This window comes from Marmota marmota, unplaced genomic scaffold (genome assembly GCF_001458135.2).
Source record: "Marmota marmota marmota unplaced genomic scaffold, marMar, whole genome shotgun sequence".
Classification (NCBI taxonomy): domain Eukaryota; kingdom Metazoa; phylum Chordata; class Mammalia; order Rodentia; family Sciuridae; genus Marmota; species Marmota marmota.
Genome location: NW_025999949.1, coordinates 37,590,796 through 37,603,953, shown reverse-complemented (window position 1 = coordinate 37,603,953; position 13,158 = coordinate 37,590,796). Strand labels below are relative to the sequence as shown.

Here is a 13,158-nt window from a genome sequence, read left to right as displayed (position 1 = left end):
TGGGATTGGCACTGTCCATAAGTAATGTGCAGTATGTTAGAAGGTGATGAGTCCTATAGAAGAGAAAATGTTCAGCAGGCGGCATGAACTTCAGTGTTTTGTTTTGTTTTTTGGTTCTGGGGATTGAACTCCAGCGCTCAATCACTGAGCCACATCCCCAGCCCTGTTTTGTGTTTTATTTAGAGACAGGGTCTCTCTGAGTTGCTTAGCACCTTGCTAGGTTGTTGAGGCTGGCTTTGAACTCATGATCCTCCTGTCTTAGTTTCCTGAGCCACTGGGATTATAGGCATGCACTGAACTTCAATTTTGTAGAACCAGAAGCTCACACAATTTGAGTGACTTTCCTTAAGGAAAATAAAATGACAAATTTGTGGTAGAGTTCAGGACTTCAGGAGCCTAGGCAAGTCAGAATGCTTTAGGGTTTTTAGGTTCATTAAATCTGCCAGTAGGAGCCAGGTAAGAGCGATCAGGGAGAAGGGATGACCACTGGGTTTGTGGGTAAGGCCCTGTCACACAGAAGGAAGAACCAGTGCGGGGCTGCTGAGGTGCGAGTGGCCTATAGCTCTAGAAGAATTGAGACCAGGGAGGCTGGACCCACTGAGCATCATCAGAATGGTTGAAGGCCAGTTAGGCCCTCAAAAGAACTTTAGCATTTACTGTCATCAAGCCTGAGAACTGTGGCAGCCATTGTTACCACTTTACAGGTTCACCCTGCCCACTCTGTGGATTATCCACTATGGAGTGGGCAGGTAGCTGTGCAGCAAGAGGTCTAGGTGGAGCAGTGGAGGTGCCAGGTGTGTAGGGCTAGGCATGCAGGCTGGGTAGGGCCTTGGCCCCCTAGAGGACTAGCAGGGGTGGGGCTGGGGTGACTGGGAAGTGAGGGTAGAGATCAGAAGTGGGTACAATCTTGAGAAGGCCGGCAGAAAATTGGATCAGATATGGGGGGATTGGCAGGGGATAGGAGTGTGGACTAAAGATCCAAACTGGCTGTGAGGCCTGGCATTGCCCTGGGCCCTGACAGTGCCTCCGTTTCCTCTCCTGTAGTGAGGATTAGAGGCAGCCAGGCATGTCCACATAGTGCCTGCATCTTCTATGGCTAGTCACGAGAAGGAGTGGGCGATGATGATGATGATGATGTAATATATGGGAAGGACTAGACATGTGTGAAGGCTGGAGAGAGCCACAGGAAGGGGCTCCAGCAGGGAGTGAGAAGGCAGCAGGAACTATGTTAGAGTCAAGGGCAGAGCTGCTCACTCTCAGCACTTGGAGGAGGTCTGGTTGCCTAGTGGGTATGAAGGACCACTTTGGGAAGGTTGCTGAGAGAGAGGCCTGAAGACTCTGAATGGAGAATAGTGACTCGGGCCCCTTGGTACATTTAATGGAGAGGGTGATTGGCCATTCCCAGGCCATAGGAAAAGGGAAGATGGCCAGAGGACATCCCTGTCCTCTCTGCTAGCCAGGGGCTGCAATGGGCCCTGGAGGCCAGTGGGCAGGCTGGCACGAGGGTTCTGAGGGGGTCTGCCCCACCAACACCTCCTGGTGGGCTGGGGTTGAGGCTTCAGCTGAACAGGAAGCATCTAAAACACAGTGGCCAGTCCCCAGAGCCAGGCATGCCCCCACCCTTTCTCCTTCCCTCAGTCAGTTTCACTTTTGTTTTCACTGGGTTTCTGTTGTTCTGCCGGAAGGCTGCAGAAGGCAGTCACAGGAGTCCTGGTTGAAGGCTTGGGTGGCAGGAGGATTGTAAGTGTGGAATATGGGGCCACTCATGATGGGGCAGCACCGAGGGGTTATGGGGGAGGGACCCAGGGAGGGAGCAGGAGGGGTGGAACATGCCTCTTCCCTGTCTGTTCCATCCCAGGGTTTTGATGGCTGAGGTGGAGGAAGGGGCAGCGGTAGAGCTCCAGGGACTTCCCCCTGACATGCCAGAGGAACTGCTCATGCTGTACTTTGAGAACCGCCGGCGCTCCGGTGGGGGGCCTGTGTTGAGCTGGCAGAGACTTGGCTGTGGGGGTATCCTTACCTTTCGAGAGCCTGCAGGTGAGGGAGCTGGCTAAAGGGGGCAGCCTGGGAACCCTGATACCCTAATGACACTGACGTCCCACCCCTGCTCACAGATGCCAAAAGGGTCTTGGCCCAGGCAGAGCACCGACTACATGGTGCCAGACTGAGCCTGCACCCAGCTCCACCACGCGCCCCTGCACGTCTGCTTCTCCAAGGATTACCACCTGGCACTGTGCCACTGCGCCTGGAGCAGCATGTCCAGGCCCTGCTGAGTGCCATGGGGCACCCAGTGCAGTCCTGCCATGCCCTGGCCAGTCCCAGGCCTGATCGGGCCCTGGTCCAGCTGGCCATGCCCCTTTCTGAGGCAGGTGAGAGGCCTGAATGGGGCTGAGGTGCTGGTTAGGGGAGGTACACCAAGCTGACTTGCACCCTTCCCACAGAAATTCATGTCCTGGAGGAACAGGCCCGGAATACGGACCTGGATGGGGCTATGGTGTCAGTGACCTGGGTGCCTCAGGCCCGAGCTGTGCGTGTGGTGAGGGGCACACCCCCTTTGGACATGCTGCTGCTAGAGTTGTACCTGGAGAATGAGCGCCGCAGTGGTGGGGGGCCCCTGGAGGGCCTGCGCAGCCTGCCGAGACAGCTGGGCACTGTTGTCTCCTTCCAGCAGTGGCAGGGTGAGTGGGCTGGGCAGACACATGGGACCCTTCCTCTTTCACAAAAACTTGATAGGCTTTCTGTCTTCTTTCCTCCAAGTGGCTGAACGGGTGCTGCAGCAGGACCACTGGCTGCAGGGCTCAGAGCTGAAACTTGTCCCCCACTATGACATCTTGGAGCCTGAGGAGCTTGCTGAGGGCACCAAAGGAAAGGATAACCCATCCATGCTGGGATCTGAGCATGCTCTCCTGGAGACTAGAGGGCTGGCAGAAACCCTGAAGTGTGCAGGGGCTGTGACTGTGGGTTCTGGGGAGGCACCAGGGCAATTGGAAGCCTTTCTGAGGACAGGTCTTCAGGCTGTGCCAGTTGGCTTGGATCCCGTGGGATGTCCAGAGCAAGAGGGGCCTATGGGATCTCTGGAGCAGGAAGGGCCTGTGAGCTTGGGGACTGTGGGGTCTCCAGAGCAGGCTGGGCTCATGGGTCTGGGGCCTATGGGGTCTGCAGGCTCAGTGGGCCCAGTGGAGGTCTCTATGGAGTTGCTGGGACAAGTGAAGCTCAAGGGCCAGAGACCCATGGGGCTTCTGGCACAGGAAAGCCTGATGGAAGTTGCCAGGGGCTCACCAGGTCAGGAGGGGCTGGTGGGTCCAGAAGAGATTGCCCTGGAATCTGCAGAGAAGGTTGGGGTGAAGAGCCCTGGGCATATGGGGCTTCAGGGTCAGGAGGGCCTGGTAGAGATGGTGTTATCGATGGAGCCAGGAGCTATGCGCTTCCTACAGCTTTATCATGAGGACCTTCTTGCCAGCCTGGGAGATGTCGCTCTTTTCCCACTTGAAGGAATGGAGGTGACTGGCTTTCGGGTGAGTGACCCATAGAAATTCCTCACTTTTGCCTCCTTTTCCCACTGGGGCTCTGGGTACCTTTCCTGTACCCTGAATCTGCATACTGTTCCTCTCTCATGGTCCTGCAGCTCTGTGGAGCCCAGGCCTCATGCCAGGTGGCCCAGGAGTTGCTGCAGAGTCTGCTGGGTAGCATCAGCTGCCATGTGCTGAGCCTGAAGCACCCAGGCAGTGCCAGGTTCCTGCTGGGTGTGGAGGGGCAGCACCTTTTGCAGGGTTTGGAGGCTCAGTTCCAGTGTGTCTTTGGGACAGAGCGTCTGGCCAGTGCCAACCTGGTCATGGACCCTGAAGAGGTAGAGATGAAGTTCTTCCCTATCTCTCTCCTGTCTTACTCTCCAGCTCCAGGTACCCCCTCTCCCTTGCCCAAAGGCTAGTGACCCTGATATCCTTTCCCCACAGGTGGATTCCACTGAGATCCTTCAGGTCCTCCCTGGCCACAGCCATACCTGGTGGCCCACAGATAGTACAGGCAGTGACCAGGAGAACATGAGCCTGGGTAGGGCTCCCTGGTAGGGGCCCCCAGCATGTCCTGTGGTCCTTTTTTGACCCTGCTCTCTGCCTTGCTCTGAACTCTTACCTCTCTAGTGACCCTTCCCAGGCCCATCCTCTACCCTCAAACTCACTCCATCTTTCATCCATTCCATCTCATCCTGTTTTTCAATACCATCCTGGCTGGACCTGACTCATGACCCAGTGTTCTCTCCCTACCCTCAGAGGAAGTCCGAGAGCTGCTGGCAACCATGGAAGGCTTCGATAGGGAGAACTGGTTGTCCCTGGAGCTGGGAGAGGAGGGACCTGAGGACCAGCCAGAAGAGGCAGCAACTTCAGGGAAGGAGGATGAAGAACCCACACCTGGGGCTAGGGAGAAGCCTGTGAGCCTCAGCACTGGGGCAGCTGGGCAGCTAGAGGAGGAAGCTGCACTGCAACTGGCCCTCCATCGGTCACTGGAGCCTCAAGACAAGGTTGCTGAGCAGGAGGAAGCTGCTGCACTAAGACAAGCCCTGGCCCTCTCCCTTTTGGAGCAACCCCTGTTGGAAGCAGAAGAGTCCCTGAATGGAGGAACTGGTAGTGGGGCCCAGTTGGTGGTGCATGCACCCTTTGAGCAGGATATAGATGAGTTGGAACAAGCATTAACAGCTGCCTTGGAGGTACACCTGAATAAGGAGACTGTGAGACACCCAGGCCGTGTGCTGCCCACAGAGCTGTGTGCTCGCCTGGGGCAGTGCCATGGTGTGAATGTTGCCCTGCGTGGTGATTGCACTGTCTTTTGTGGCTTTGGAGCCCAACCTGCCCGTGCGGCACGCCACTTTGCTGTGCTACTTGCTGGCCCCTGGGATCAGAGTTTGGCCTTTCCCTTGGTGGCTTCAGACACTACTTGTGAGTCTGTGCTTTGGACTAGGAGAGGGCAGGTGGCTGACTATTGGGCTAGTGTGTAAGCATGGCCCTGATGTCCTTTCTTTCTACATATCAGTGCTAGAACAGAGGCTGAAAAGGCCACTGGGAAAGCTGGAGGGCCTGGAAGAGAGCACCAAGGAATTCCAAAATGTGGTGAAGGCTTTCTATGACACCCTGGATACTGCCCACAGCAGAATCCGCATCATACGGGTGAGTCTATACTCTGTCTCACAGGTCTCGGTGAGACTTGCCTGCATCAGAGTCTGCTGTCCAGGACCTGCTCAGCAGACAGGCTAGAGACTGAGGTAGGGACAGGAGAGCACTGGGGCCTGAGGGAGGCTCTCTGCAAGGAACTATGTGAGATGCTCTGTACACCTCAGTTTCCCTGCCTGGACTATGGAATGGTGATGCTCTCTTGACCACTGTGAGAGCTACTTATTCCCATAAATGAGTAACTTGTCCTGTTCTAGGGGCTCTTCTGTCTCCAACTGGGGCCAGGGCTCCCTGCAGTGTGGTGACCTCTTCCTGGCTTGTTTGTTTGTTTATTGTGAGGCTAGGGATCAAAGTCAGGGCCTCCAGCATACTAGACAAGTGCTCTACCACTGACCTACATCCTCAGCCCCTTTTCTTGTCTTCTAACTTACTAAATTTCGCAACCCTGAAAATGGACTTGTTTTCAAAAAAGGCTGGGAAAAATTGGTGGGGAGTTAGAGTGAAGCCCCAGGAGCCACTACCTGTCCAGGAAGGTGAAGAAGAACCAAGAAGGAGGGACTAGAGAGACCAGAGAGGTTTACAGAAGACATAGGTTGGGGCAGGGGTGCACAAGATGAGTAGGAACCACAATATCTTCCCTGCCCAAAGGAAGGACTAAGGAGGGAGGGTTGGTCAGGATGGTCTATCAGGGAGTTAGTGTGGGGAGGGGGCAAAGAGTAAATGGGGGATGAGGGCAGGAACAACTCTGGAAATAGGCTGGGTAGGAGGGAGAAGGATAGAGATAGAAGTAGATAGAAGAAGTCCAGGGTTGAAGAAGTTTCTGATCCAGAAAACAGTGTGCTCATAACTGAGGGATGAATCCAAGAGAGGGCTGGCCATAGACAGATGAGAAGGACAGAGGAGAGCTTGAGTCACTGTGCTGGTAAGCCTGGGCAGAGAGTTCTCCCCTCTTGATGCTCAGTTATGGGTACAGCCAGCAGCAGCAGCCTCCACCTAGAGCTGGTCATAAATGCAGAACCTCTGGTCTTCCCCAAGTTTGGGGAAGTCACCTACAACCTGACCTACTTACCCACTTCCATCACCATTACCACCACCACCATCACCACCACTACCATCATCCCACCACCACCACCACCATCCCACTGGTGACAGTTACCACCATCACTGTCACCACCAACAGCATTCCACTAGTACAATCACCACAATCACCACTATCCCACCACCACCACCATCCTACCACTATAGTTATAAAAAATAGAACCATAGTAAGTAAAGTAAATGAAATCCTATTATTAAAACTACTGCATGAAAGAAAGTGTTCTAAGCTTATCTTGTGATTTTTTACTTCATTTTTTTTCTTGGTTGTGCTTGGCTGCTAGGGTACTTTGTGCCTCCTCAATACCCTCTTTTTGGAGGAAGGGGTACCAGGGATTGAACTCGGGACACTCGACTCCTGTGCCACATCCCCAGCCCTATTTTGAATTTTATTTAGAGACAGGGTCTCACTGAGTTGCTTAGAGCCTCGCTTTTGCTGAGGCTGGCTTTAAACTTGTGATCCTCCTGCCTCAGCCTTCAGAGCCGCTGGGATTACAGGTGTGCACCTCCGAGTCTGGCTTGATACCCTCTTGTGTGAATTCTGTTCTTGAGTAAGGAATATCTCTGAGTGGATAGTGAACATTTTGACTTTTAAGTTTAAAATAACTTTTATAATTAGAGGTATTTTACAATTCTAATTTGAGTTGATATAAACTTTCTATGTTGTTAAATGTTCTAACTTGTCTTTATTTCTACATTCTTCATTAATAATTTTGCTGGGATACACTGTTCAGGTTCAAAAGATATTTGCCCTCAGACTTTTGAAGACTTTGCTCTTTTTTTAATTTTAAGATTCTTTTACCCTACAAACTTAAAAACATAAATATCTCCATGGTTTCTTAGTATCCAGCATTGGTGAGATACTCAATGTGAGATTTCTTCCCATTTGTACATTAACCTTGATAGTGGGTGTGTGGGTGGGTGGGGTGTGGGTGTATACATTTGATAAGTTTTCTTCACTTCAAGGGTAAGATTTTCCTGTCAGGTGCCAGGAATATGTCCTTCACATTGTCCTTCCTAGCATTTCATGGGTCCTCCCATCTGGAGATGTTACCTTTCTGCTCGTCTTCCATTGTGTTCCCAGGAGCCCCCACTCTTGCCTGTTGTCTTTTCCTGGAGCTCCTGAGAGGCAGAACTTAGACCTCTTCCACTTGCCTCGCTCCCCGTGTGTTGTTTCCTTCTTTTCCTTTAGCTCTGCTCTCTGCATCAGTTACTTATTTCCATGTAGATCCTCTAGCTGGATCTTTAGCTCTAACCATTCCATTATCTGGCCCACCCACAGAAGTTAGCTCAGCATTCTTGTTCTTGGCCTCCTTCTTCATGCTAGGGGATCCAACCCAGGGCCTCCCACATGCTAGGCCAGTGCTGTTCTACTGAGCTGCATCTTCAGCCCAGCAATCTCATTCTTAATGTAAGAACTATTTCTTATTTTTAGACTTTTTTTTTTTAGCATCTAGTTTTGTTTTATGAATGTAGTATTGTTTTGATTGCCTCTGAAGCAACTAATTAGAGTTTCTTTAAAAGCTGTATTTGGGTCCTTGAGTTTGTTACTTTAGGGCTTGGTCACTTCAGGCCTTCTCTCCTGCCTGGGTCTTCTAGAACTGAGAGGGCTGTGGCATCTGAACGTTGGGAGTACTGCTGAGGGCAGTGTAGGCACCTGGCTAGGTTTTATGCTCCAGAGGTCTGGCTGTGCATCCTGCATTCAGGTGATCCTGTGGAGTTTGTCCACCTGCAGACCTCTCTGCAGGAGTTAGACCTCCCTGGAGGTGTCAGGCCTTCCTAGAAGTCCTGGGATGCCACTTGCTCCCTAATGGAGGTAGTTTATGTCTGTGGCTGGACAGAGAATGAGGGGGCTGCAAGGTCTCCCCCTAAATTTTCCACCAAGGGGCTCCTGATTGCTGACCTCAGCTTTTCCTGGGCCAACCCACAGGCATAGGAAATAACTGCAAGAAATAACTGCAAATAGCCTGGCTCTGACCATCTCTCACCTGATAGGTGGAGCGTGTGTCGCACCCGCTGCTGCAGCAGCAGTACCAGCTGCACCTGGAGCGCCTTGAGGAACGCTGCGTGCAGCGCCCTGTGGAGCGGGTCCTGTACCATGGCACATCGGCCTCCGCAGTGCCGGACATCTGCGCGTTCGGTTTTAACCGCAGCTTCTGCGGCCGCAACGGTTAGGCCTAGGCTGGGCAGGGCTGGGGCTCCATCAACCCCCATCACTCTGACCTCTGCCGCTTCCGCCTTGCAGGTACGCTCTACGGGCAGGGTGTGTACTTCGCCACGCGCGCCTCCCTATCCGTGCAGGACCGCTACTCGCCTCCCAATGCTGACGGCCACAAGGCGGTGTTTGTGGCACGGGTGCTGACGGGAGACTATGCGCAGGGCCGCCGCGATCTGCGGGCACCCCCTCTGCGGCCCTCTGGCCATGTGCTCCTGCGCTACGACAGTGCTGTGGATTGCCTCCATCAGCCCAGCATCTTTGTCATCTTCCACGACACTCAGGCGCTGCCCACTCATCTCATCACCTGCGAGCACATACCCCGGGCTTCCCTTGGACTCTCGAGTCCCTCTCTGGCCACCTGACCCAAGGGGCTAGCCTGTGGCCTGCTGCTCTACAGGTTCCCCGTTCTACAAACCCCCCTTTCCTCCCTGGGGACGTTCCTGCTTCTTGTTGGGGAGCAGGAATCTAGGCCGACCCGGAGGGCTGGGTCGGCCCAACCACCAGGGGTCAGCAAAGCCCAGCAGGAGGGTGCGCCGGCCTGACACGCCCGTCTTGGCTGGACCTCGTCTGAGCGCTTCTGTGTCTCTGAATAAACGTGAAACCAGGCAGAACCTCCTGGCGTTCGGAATCAGACCTCTGGAGAGTGGGGGTCTCCGCGTAGCCAGGGGTGGGGTCGAACGCTCCTGGGGGCAGCTGTTGGGAAACCCACTGAAGCTGCAGGGCGGAGCCCTGAGCACTCGAACCCCACGCCGCCCTAGAGTCGCTCACGCTCGCCCAGGAGCGTCTCCTAGCCGACCTGCACGCCCTGCACGCACAGTGAGCACGTTGCCGGCGCATCCGCAGGCTCGGGTTCCTCGGCCTCGGTGACCCGCCCCGGCCTCGCGCGCGCGGATCCCGGTCACGCTGGCCTCGCTTGCCAGCTCTTGACGGTGCCCGCGCAGCTCTGTTCTCATTCGGGGGCCAGGGCGGGGCTCCAGACTCGCCCCGCCCGCGCTGCCTCCACGGCTCTGTCGGCCCCAGCAGTCTGGCTGCGGCGGCCGAGCTGAGCCCAGCGGAGCCACTAGGCACGTAGGACCGGGCGGGGATGGAGAGGCGCGCAGCGTGCGGGAGTTGAGGATTTGGGGCGGGTGGGGTCTTGGCCGAATGTCTCCCGGAACTAGGGGCTGTGTTGCAACTCAACCTGCGCTGTCGCGGAAGACACCACCTCCCAGCGCGCGGGAGTTTGCGGAACTGGACCGGCGGTGCGGGGAGCGTGGGTAGGAAACGCTGCTGCGAAGGCTTTGGCTGCCGCGGACCTCTGGGCTGGGGGCTGGCGCGGGGGCCGGGGCACCCCGCCCCCGGCTCGGTGCCCGCAGTCTTCTCCCCGCCCTTAGCTTAAGGGCGGAGGCACAGAGCCCACATTGTGCCCCCACCCCACCCCTCCCCTGCCGAGACAGAGCCCCATTCACCTCTCACACGTCAGTCTTGTGGATGGGAGCTGGGGCGTGTGCACGCGTGGTATGCGTGCACTCCCGCTGCGCCTACAGTGAGCAGGGTGGGCTGCAGGAGCGGCGCTCGGCTACTCCAACACCCACCCCACCCCCCAATCTTGCCGCAGTGGAGCTTCGGCGGCCCACGCCGCTGCGGCTTCAGTTATTTATAGGCCTTCGCTGCGGAGATCCGGGATCTAGGTGGGACTGTGCAGGGCTGGAGGTGGGGTGGGATGGCGTGATGGGGAGTCCTAAAGACAGCTTGGAGGTAGTGTGCCAGCATCCAGTGGTAGGTCTGGAAGTCCTCCCCTGAAGCCAGGACAAGTAGGAGCCTGGGGCCAATGTTTGTTGATGGCTAATGGGAGATTGGGGGAGGGAAACGAGTTGGGATGCAGCTAGTGGAGATCATTGTCCAGTGACAGGGTGGGGAGTCTGCTGTCAGTGCCTGAGTGAAGGTAGTCACTCCCTCCCCTCATGTTTAACAGGGTAGAAGGTGGAATCAATGTCCTGTGATGGGGGTGGAGTAGAAGGTTCAGTGATTGTGTGACTAGGAGAAGGAAGTGAACCGGGTAGTCCTGGTAGTGCACTGGAGGAGTTGAGATCAATGTGTGTGGGGGTCACTGTTTGGGTATCTGAGAAGTGGGCTGGAGGGGGTGAGGCTAGATGTGAATGAGACGTCAAGGACTGGTAGAGAGGAAGGAGTTGGTATGTAGGTAAGGCAGGGTCATAGGAAGGATGTGGTGTCTTTGTTGATGGGTGGTTGGGGTCAACGTTTAGTTTAAGGAGGTGATGGGTCAGTGTGCAGTATCTGCCTCTCTTCTGCAGGCAGAAGTGTGACTGCTCCCCTGTTCTTTCTCCAGGAGGCCATGTCTGGAGAGGATTCTGAAGTTCAAGCAGTGTCTGAAGGGGGCTCCAATGGAGGCAGTGGTTCACCTAGCCCTGGGGACACACTACCCTGGAACCTTGGTAAAACACAGAGGAGCAGGAGGAGCGGAGGTGGCTCTGGGGGCAACGGCAGTGTCTTGGACCCTGCAGAGCGGGCTGTCATCCGCATTGCAGGTAACGTAGAAGTACCTGGTCTGCCCAGCTCGTTAACACAGGCCTGTTGATTGAGCACCTGCTGTGTGCTGTGTGCAGGTGTTTGGATTGACTGGATGAAAGGCCAAAGGAAAACTGTTGTTAGGGAGGGCTTCTCTTGTTCCAGGTGAGTGCAGGTAGTACAGCGCCACCTGCTGGCCCCCCAGGTAGCTGCACAAGCCTAAGGCAGGACTTCTTGCTACATACAGCCCTACCATCTCTGGCTTCATAACAAGGGTCCAGATGTGATGGTGATAATTCCTTGGGGTCCTGGAGCTAAACTGCTCACCATGCCCCCCGGTTTTGGCTGCCACCCAGGAGCGCATGGAAGTAGAACAAGAGGAGATACCTGGTCAGCCAGAGTCCAGCTTTGCCTACCAGTCTGAGGAGGAAGATGAGAAAAATCCAGCAAGAAGGCCAGGGGAGGTTGGCAGGCAGTCTATCCCTTTGGGAAGTAAGTGACCTAGGGCTGGAGGCCATTGGGCAGAATATATCAAGCAAGGGAGTACGGACGGTATTCCATCCACTAGGACCCTCAGGGGCTTATGAAGCATATGAAAGGCATGGTAGGTCCAGGAGGCCAGGAAGGTAGACCAAGGTGTGAGGGAGAGGACTGGAAAGCCAGCTGCCCAGTGGGGAGGTGATGCTGCAGGCATCGAGGAAGTTTGCTGTTGGAAGTGAAGCAACAGCTTGTGGAAATAGGAGCAGAGAAGAGTAATGGACATGCTCTTGCTACCCTGCCCCCTGCCCCCGGGGTCATGTGCTTGTGCAGGAACCTATGATCTTTCTCATTTCATGTAGGATTTTGTGTGTGTGTGTGTGTGTGTGTGTGTGTGGTGCTGGGGGATTGAACCCAGGGCCTTGTGCATGTGAGCTATATCCCCAGCCCTCATGTAGAATTTTAATTGAGGTCATTTTTTTCCCACTTGAAAGAGAATCATGAATGTCCTCTCCATGGACCTTTAATGATGCAAAGGGGTGGGGGCTGCATCTTAGCAGCCACTTATGGTGGTCTTTGGCATTCATCTGCTAGCTATGCTCTAGCCAGAACCCCTGGCAGGATCTTTGTGTTTTCCTCTGATTATTTTCTCAGGATTGATTCCTAGAAGAGGGACTTCTGCTCACAGGGCTCACAGGATTTAACGTTAGGAGAAACACTGCCAGGAGTGGTCCAGAAAGCCATCTGTCAATGTGGGGAGACAGAGGGCCTTGCCAGTCTGATGGGTGGAAAGGAGTTGTGCTATCATTTATTACCAAGCTTTCTTTTTTACTTCTGTAAATCGTTTACTCTTGTCATCTTATGTACAGATTTTTTTTTTTTTTACTTGAGTTTAAAGGACTCTTTGCCTACCAGAGATATCAACTCTATCTCCAATACTGCAATGGAAGAATTCTAAGTAAAGGCAAAGGGGAGGAAGGGGAGCGCACGGGCGGCCCAGTGAGGTCGCACTGGCTGGGGCCAGGGAGCTGGAGGACGCTGACCTGGGACCCAGGAGAATCAGAGCTGCGGGAGGGCCGCATCCCGGTCTGGAGCGGGAAGGGGCGTGCGCCCGCGGGACCCGCGTGGGACCGAAACTCGGAGCCCGCTGAGCAGCGCCCAGGGGCAGGCGTAGCTCCCCGGGCAGTCCCGCGGCCCCGCCCCGCCCGTGGGGCATCCTGGGTGCGGGGCGGGGCGGGGGCGGCCTCTTTAAGCGGTGCGCGGGGCCGCAGGGGCAGTGCAGCGGCCCGGCTGGAGGCTGTCCCTGCGCTCAGCGCCCCACCGCCTCTCGCCTCTCGCGCCAGCCGGCATGGCTGCCCTGCTGACGTCCGGCCCGCCGCCCGACGAGCAGGACTTCGTCCAGGCTTACGAGGAGGTGCGGGAGAAGTACAAAGGTACGGCGCCAGGGGCCTCCGCCCACCCTCTGAGTGCGCCACTGCTCGCTCAGCGGTGCCTGGGCCGGCCAGCCCAGCAGCAGGTCACTGACCACCTTGTCTGCCACCGCCATCCGGACTGTGGCCCAGTGCGAACCCTGCCACCATCTGGTCTCACCAGTGTGGCTCAACCCGTGTCCCTGGGCGCCCAGGGAAGAGGTGGGCAGCGCTGCACTGAGCCCCCGCAGCCATGCCCTTAATAGGGCATCCAGCGTACGGTGGGTGG

At 55.5% G+C, this 13,158-nt stretch overlaps 2 protein-coding genes across 11 annotated transcripts in view; both read left to right on the top strand.

Moving 5' to 3' along the window:
• The first annotated feature begins 1,586 nt into the window (after positions 1 to 1,586).
• Parp10 (poly(ADP-ribose) polymerase family member 10) lies at positions 1,587 to 9,086 on the top strand. 3 transcript variants are annotated; one of them, XM_048802330.1, is made up of 11 exons: positions 1,587 to 1,740; positions 1,859 to 2,037; positions 2,115 to 2,365; positions 2,442 to 2,678; positions 2,758 to 3,515; positions 3,626 to 3,847; positions 3,954 to 4,050; positions 4,269 to 4,931; positions 5,026 to 5,159; positions 8,253 to 8,427; positions 8,503 to 9,086. In XM_048802330.1, exons 4-11 carry the CDS (start codon positions 2,492 to 2,494, stop codon positions 8,835 to 8,837), a joined length of 2,571 nt encoding a protein of 856 aa, XP_048658287.1. In that variant the 5' UTR covers positions 1,587 to 1,740; positions 1,859 to 2,037; positions 2,115 to 2,365; positions 2,442 to 2,491; the 3' UTR covers positions 8,838 to 9,086. The 3 variants fall into 3 exon arrangements, with proteins under 3 accessions (XP_048658287.1, XP_015342082.1, XP_015342083.1); XM_015486596.2 differs by having other exon boundaries at positions 2,115 to 2,369; XM_015486597.2 differs by lacking the exon at positions 3,626 to 3,847 and having other exon boundaries at positions 2,115 to 2,369.
• A 303-nt stretch (positions 9,087 to 9,389) lies between these two features.
• The window catches only part of Plec (plectin), a 57,652-nt gene continuing 53,883 nt past the window's right edge, over positions 9,390 to 13,158 (top strand). For 3 of the 8 annotated variants that reach the window (XM_015486591.2, XM_048802321.1, XM_048802318.1), the window contains exon 1: positions 12,734 to 12,893. In XM_015486591.2, the coding sequence (XP_015342077.1) occupies positions 12,809 to 12,893 (85 nt within the window). In that variant the 5' untranslated portion in view covers positions 12,734 to 12,808. Of the gene's footprint in view, positions 9,540 to 9,597; positions 9,732 to 10,035; positions 10,146 to 10,804; positions 11,004 to 12,733; positions 12,894 to 13,158 lie in introns of those variants that run through there. The other 5 variants (XM_048802311.1, XM_048802308.1, XM_048802309.1 and 2 more) reach the window with 4 other exon arrangements.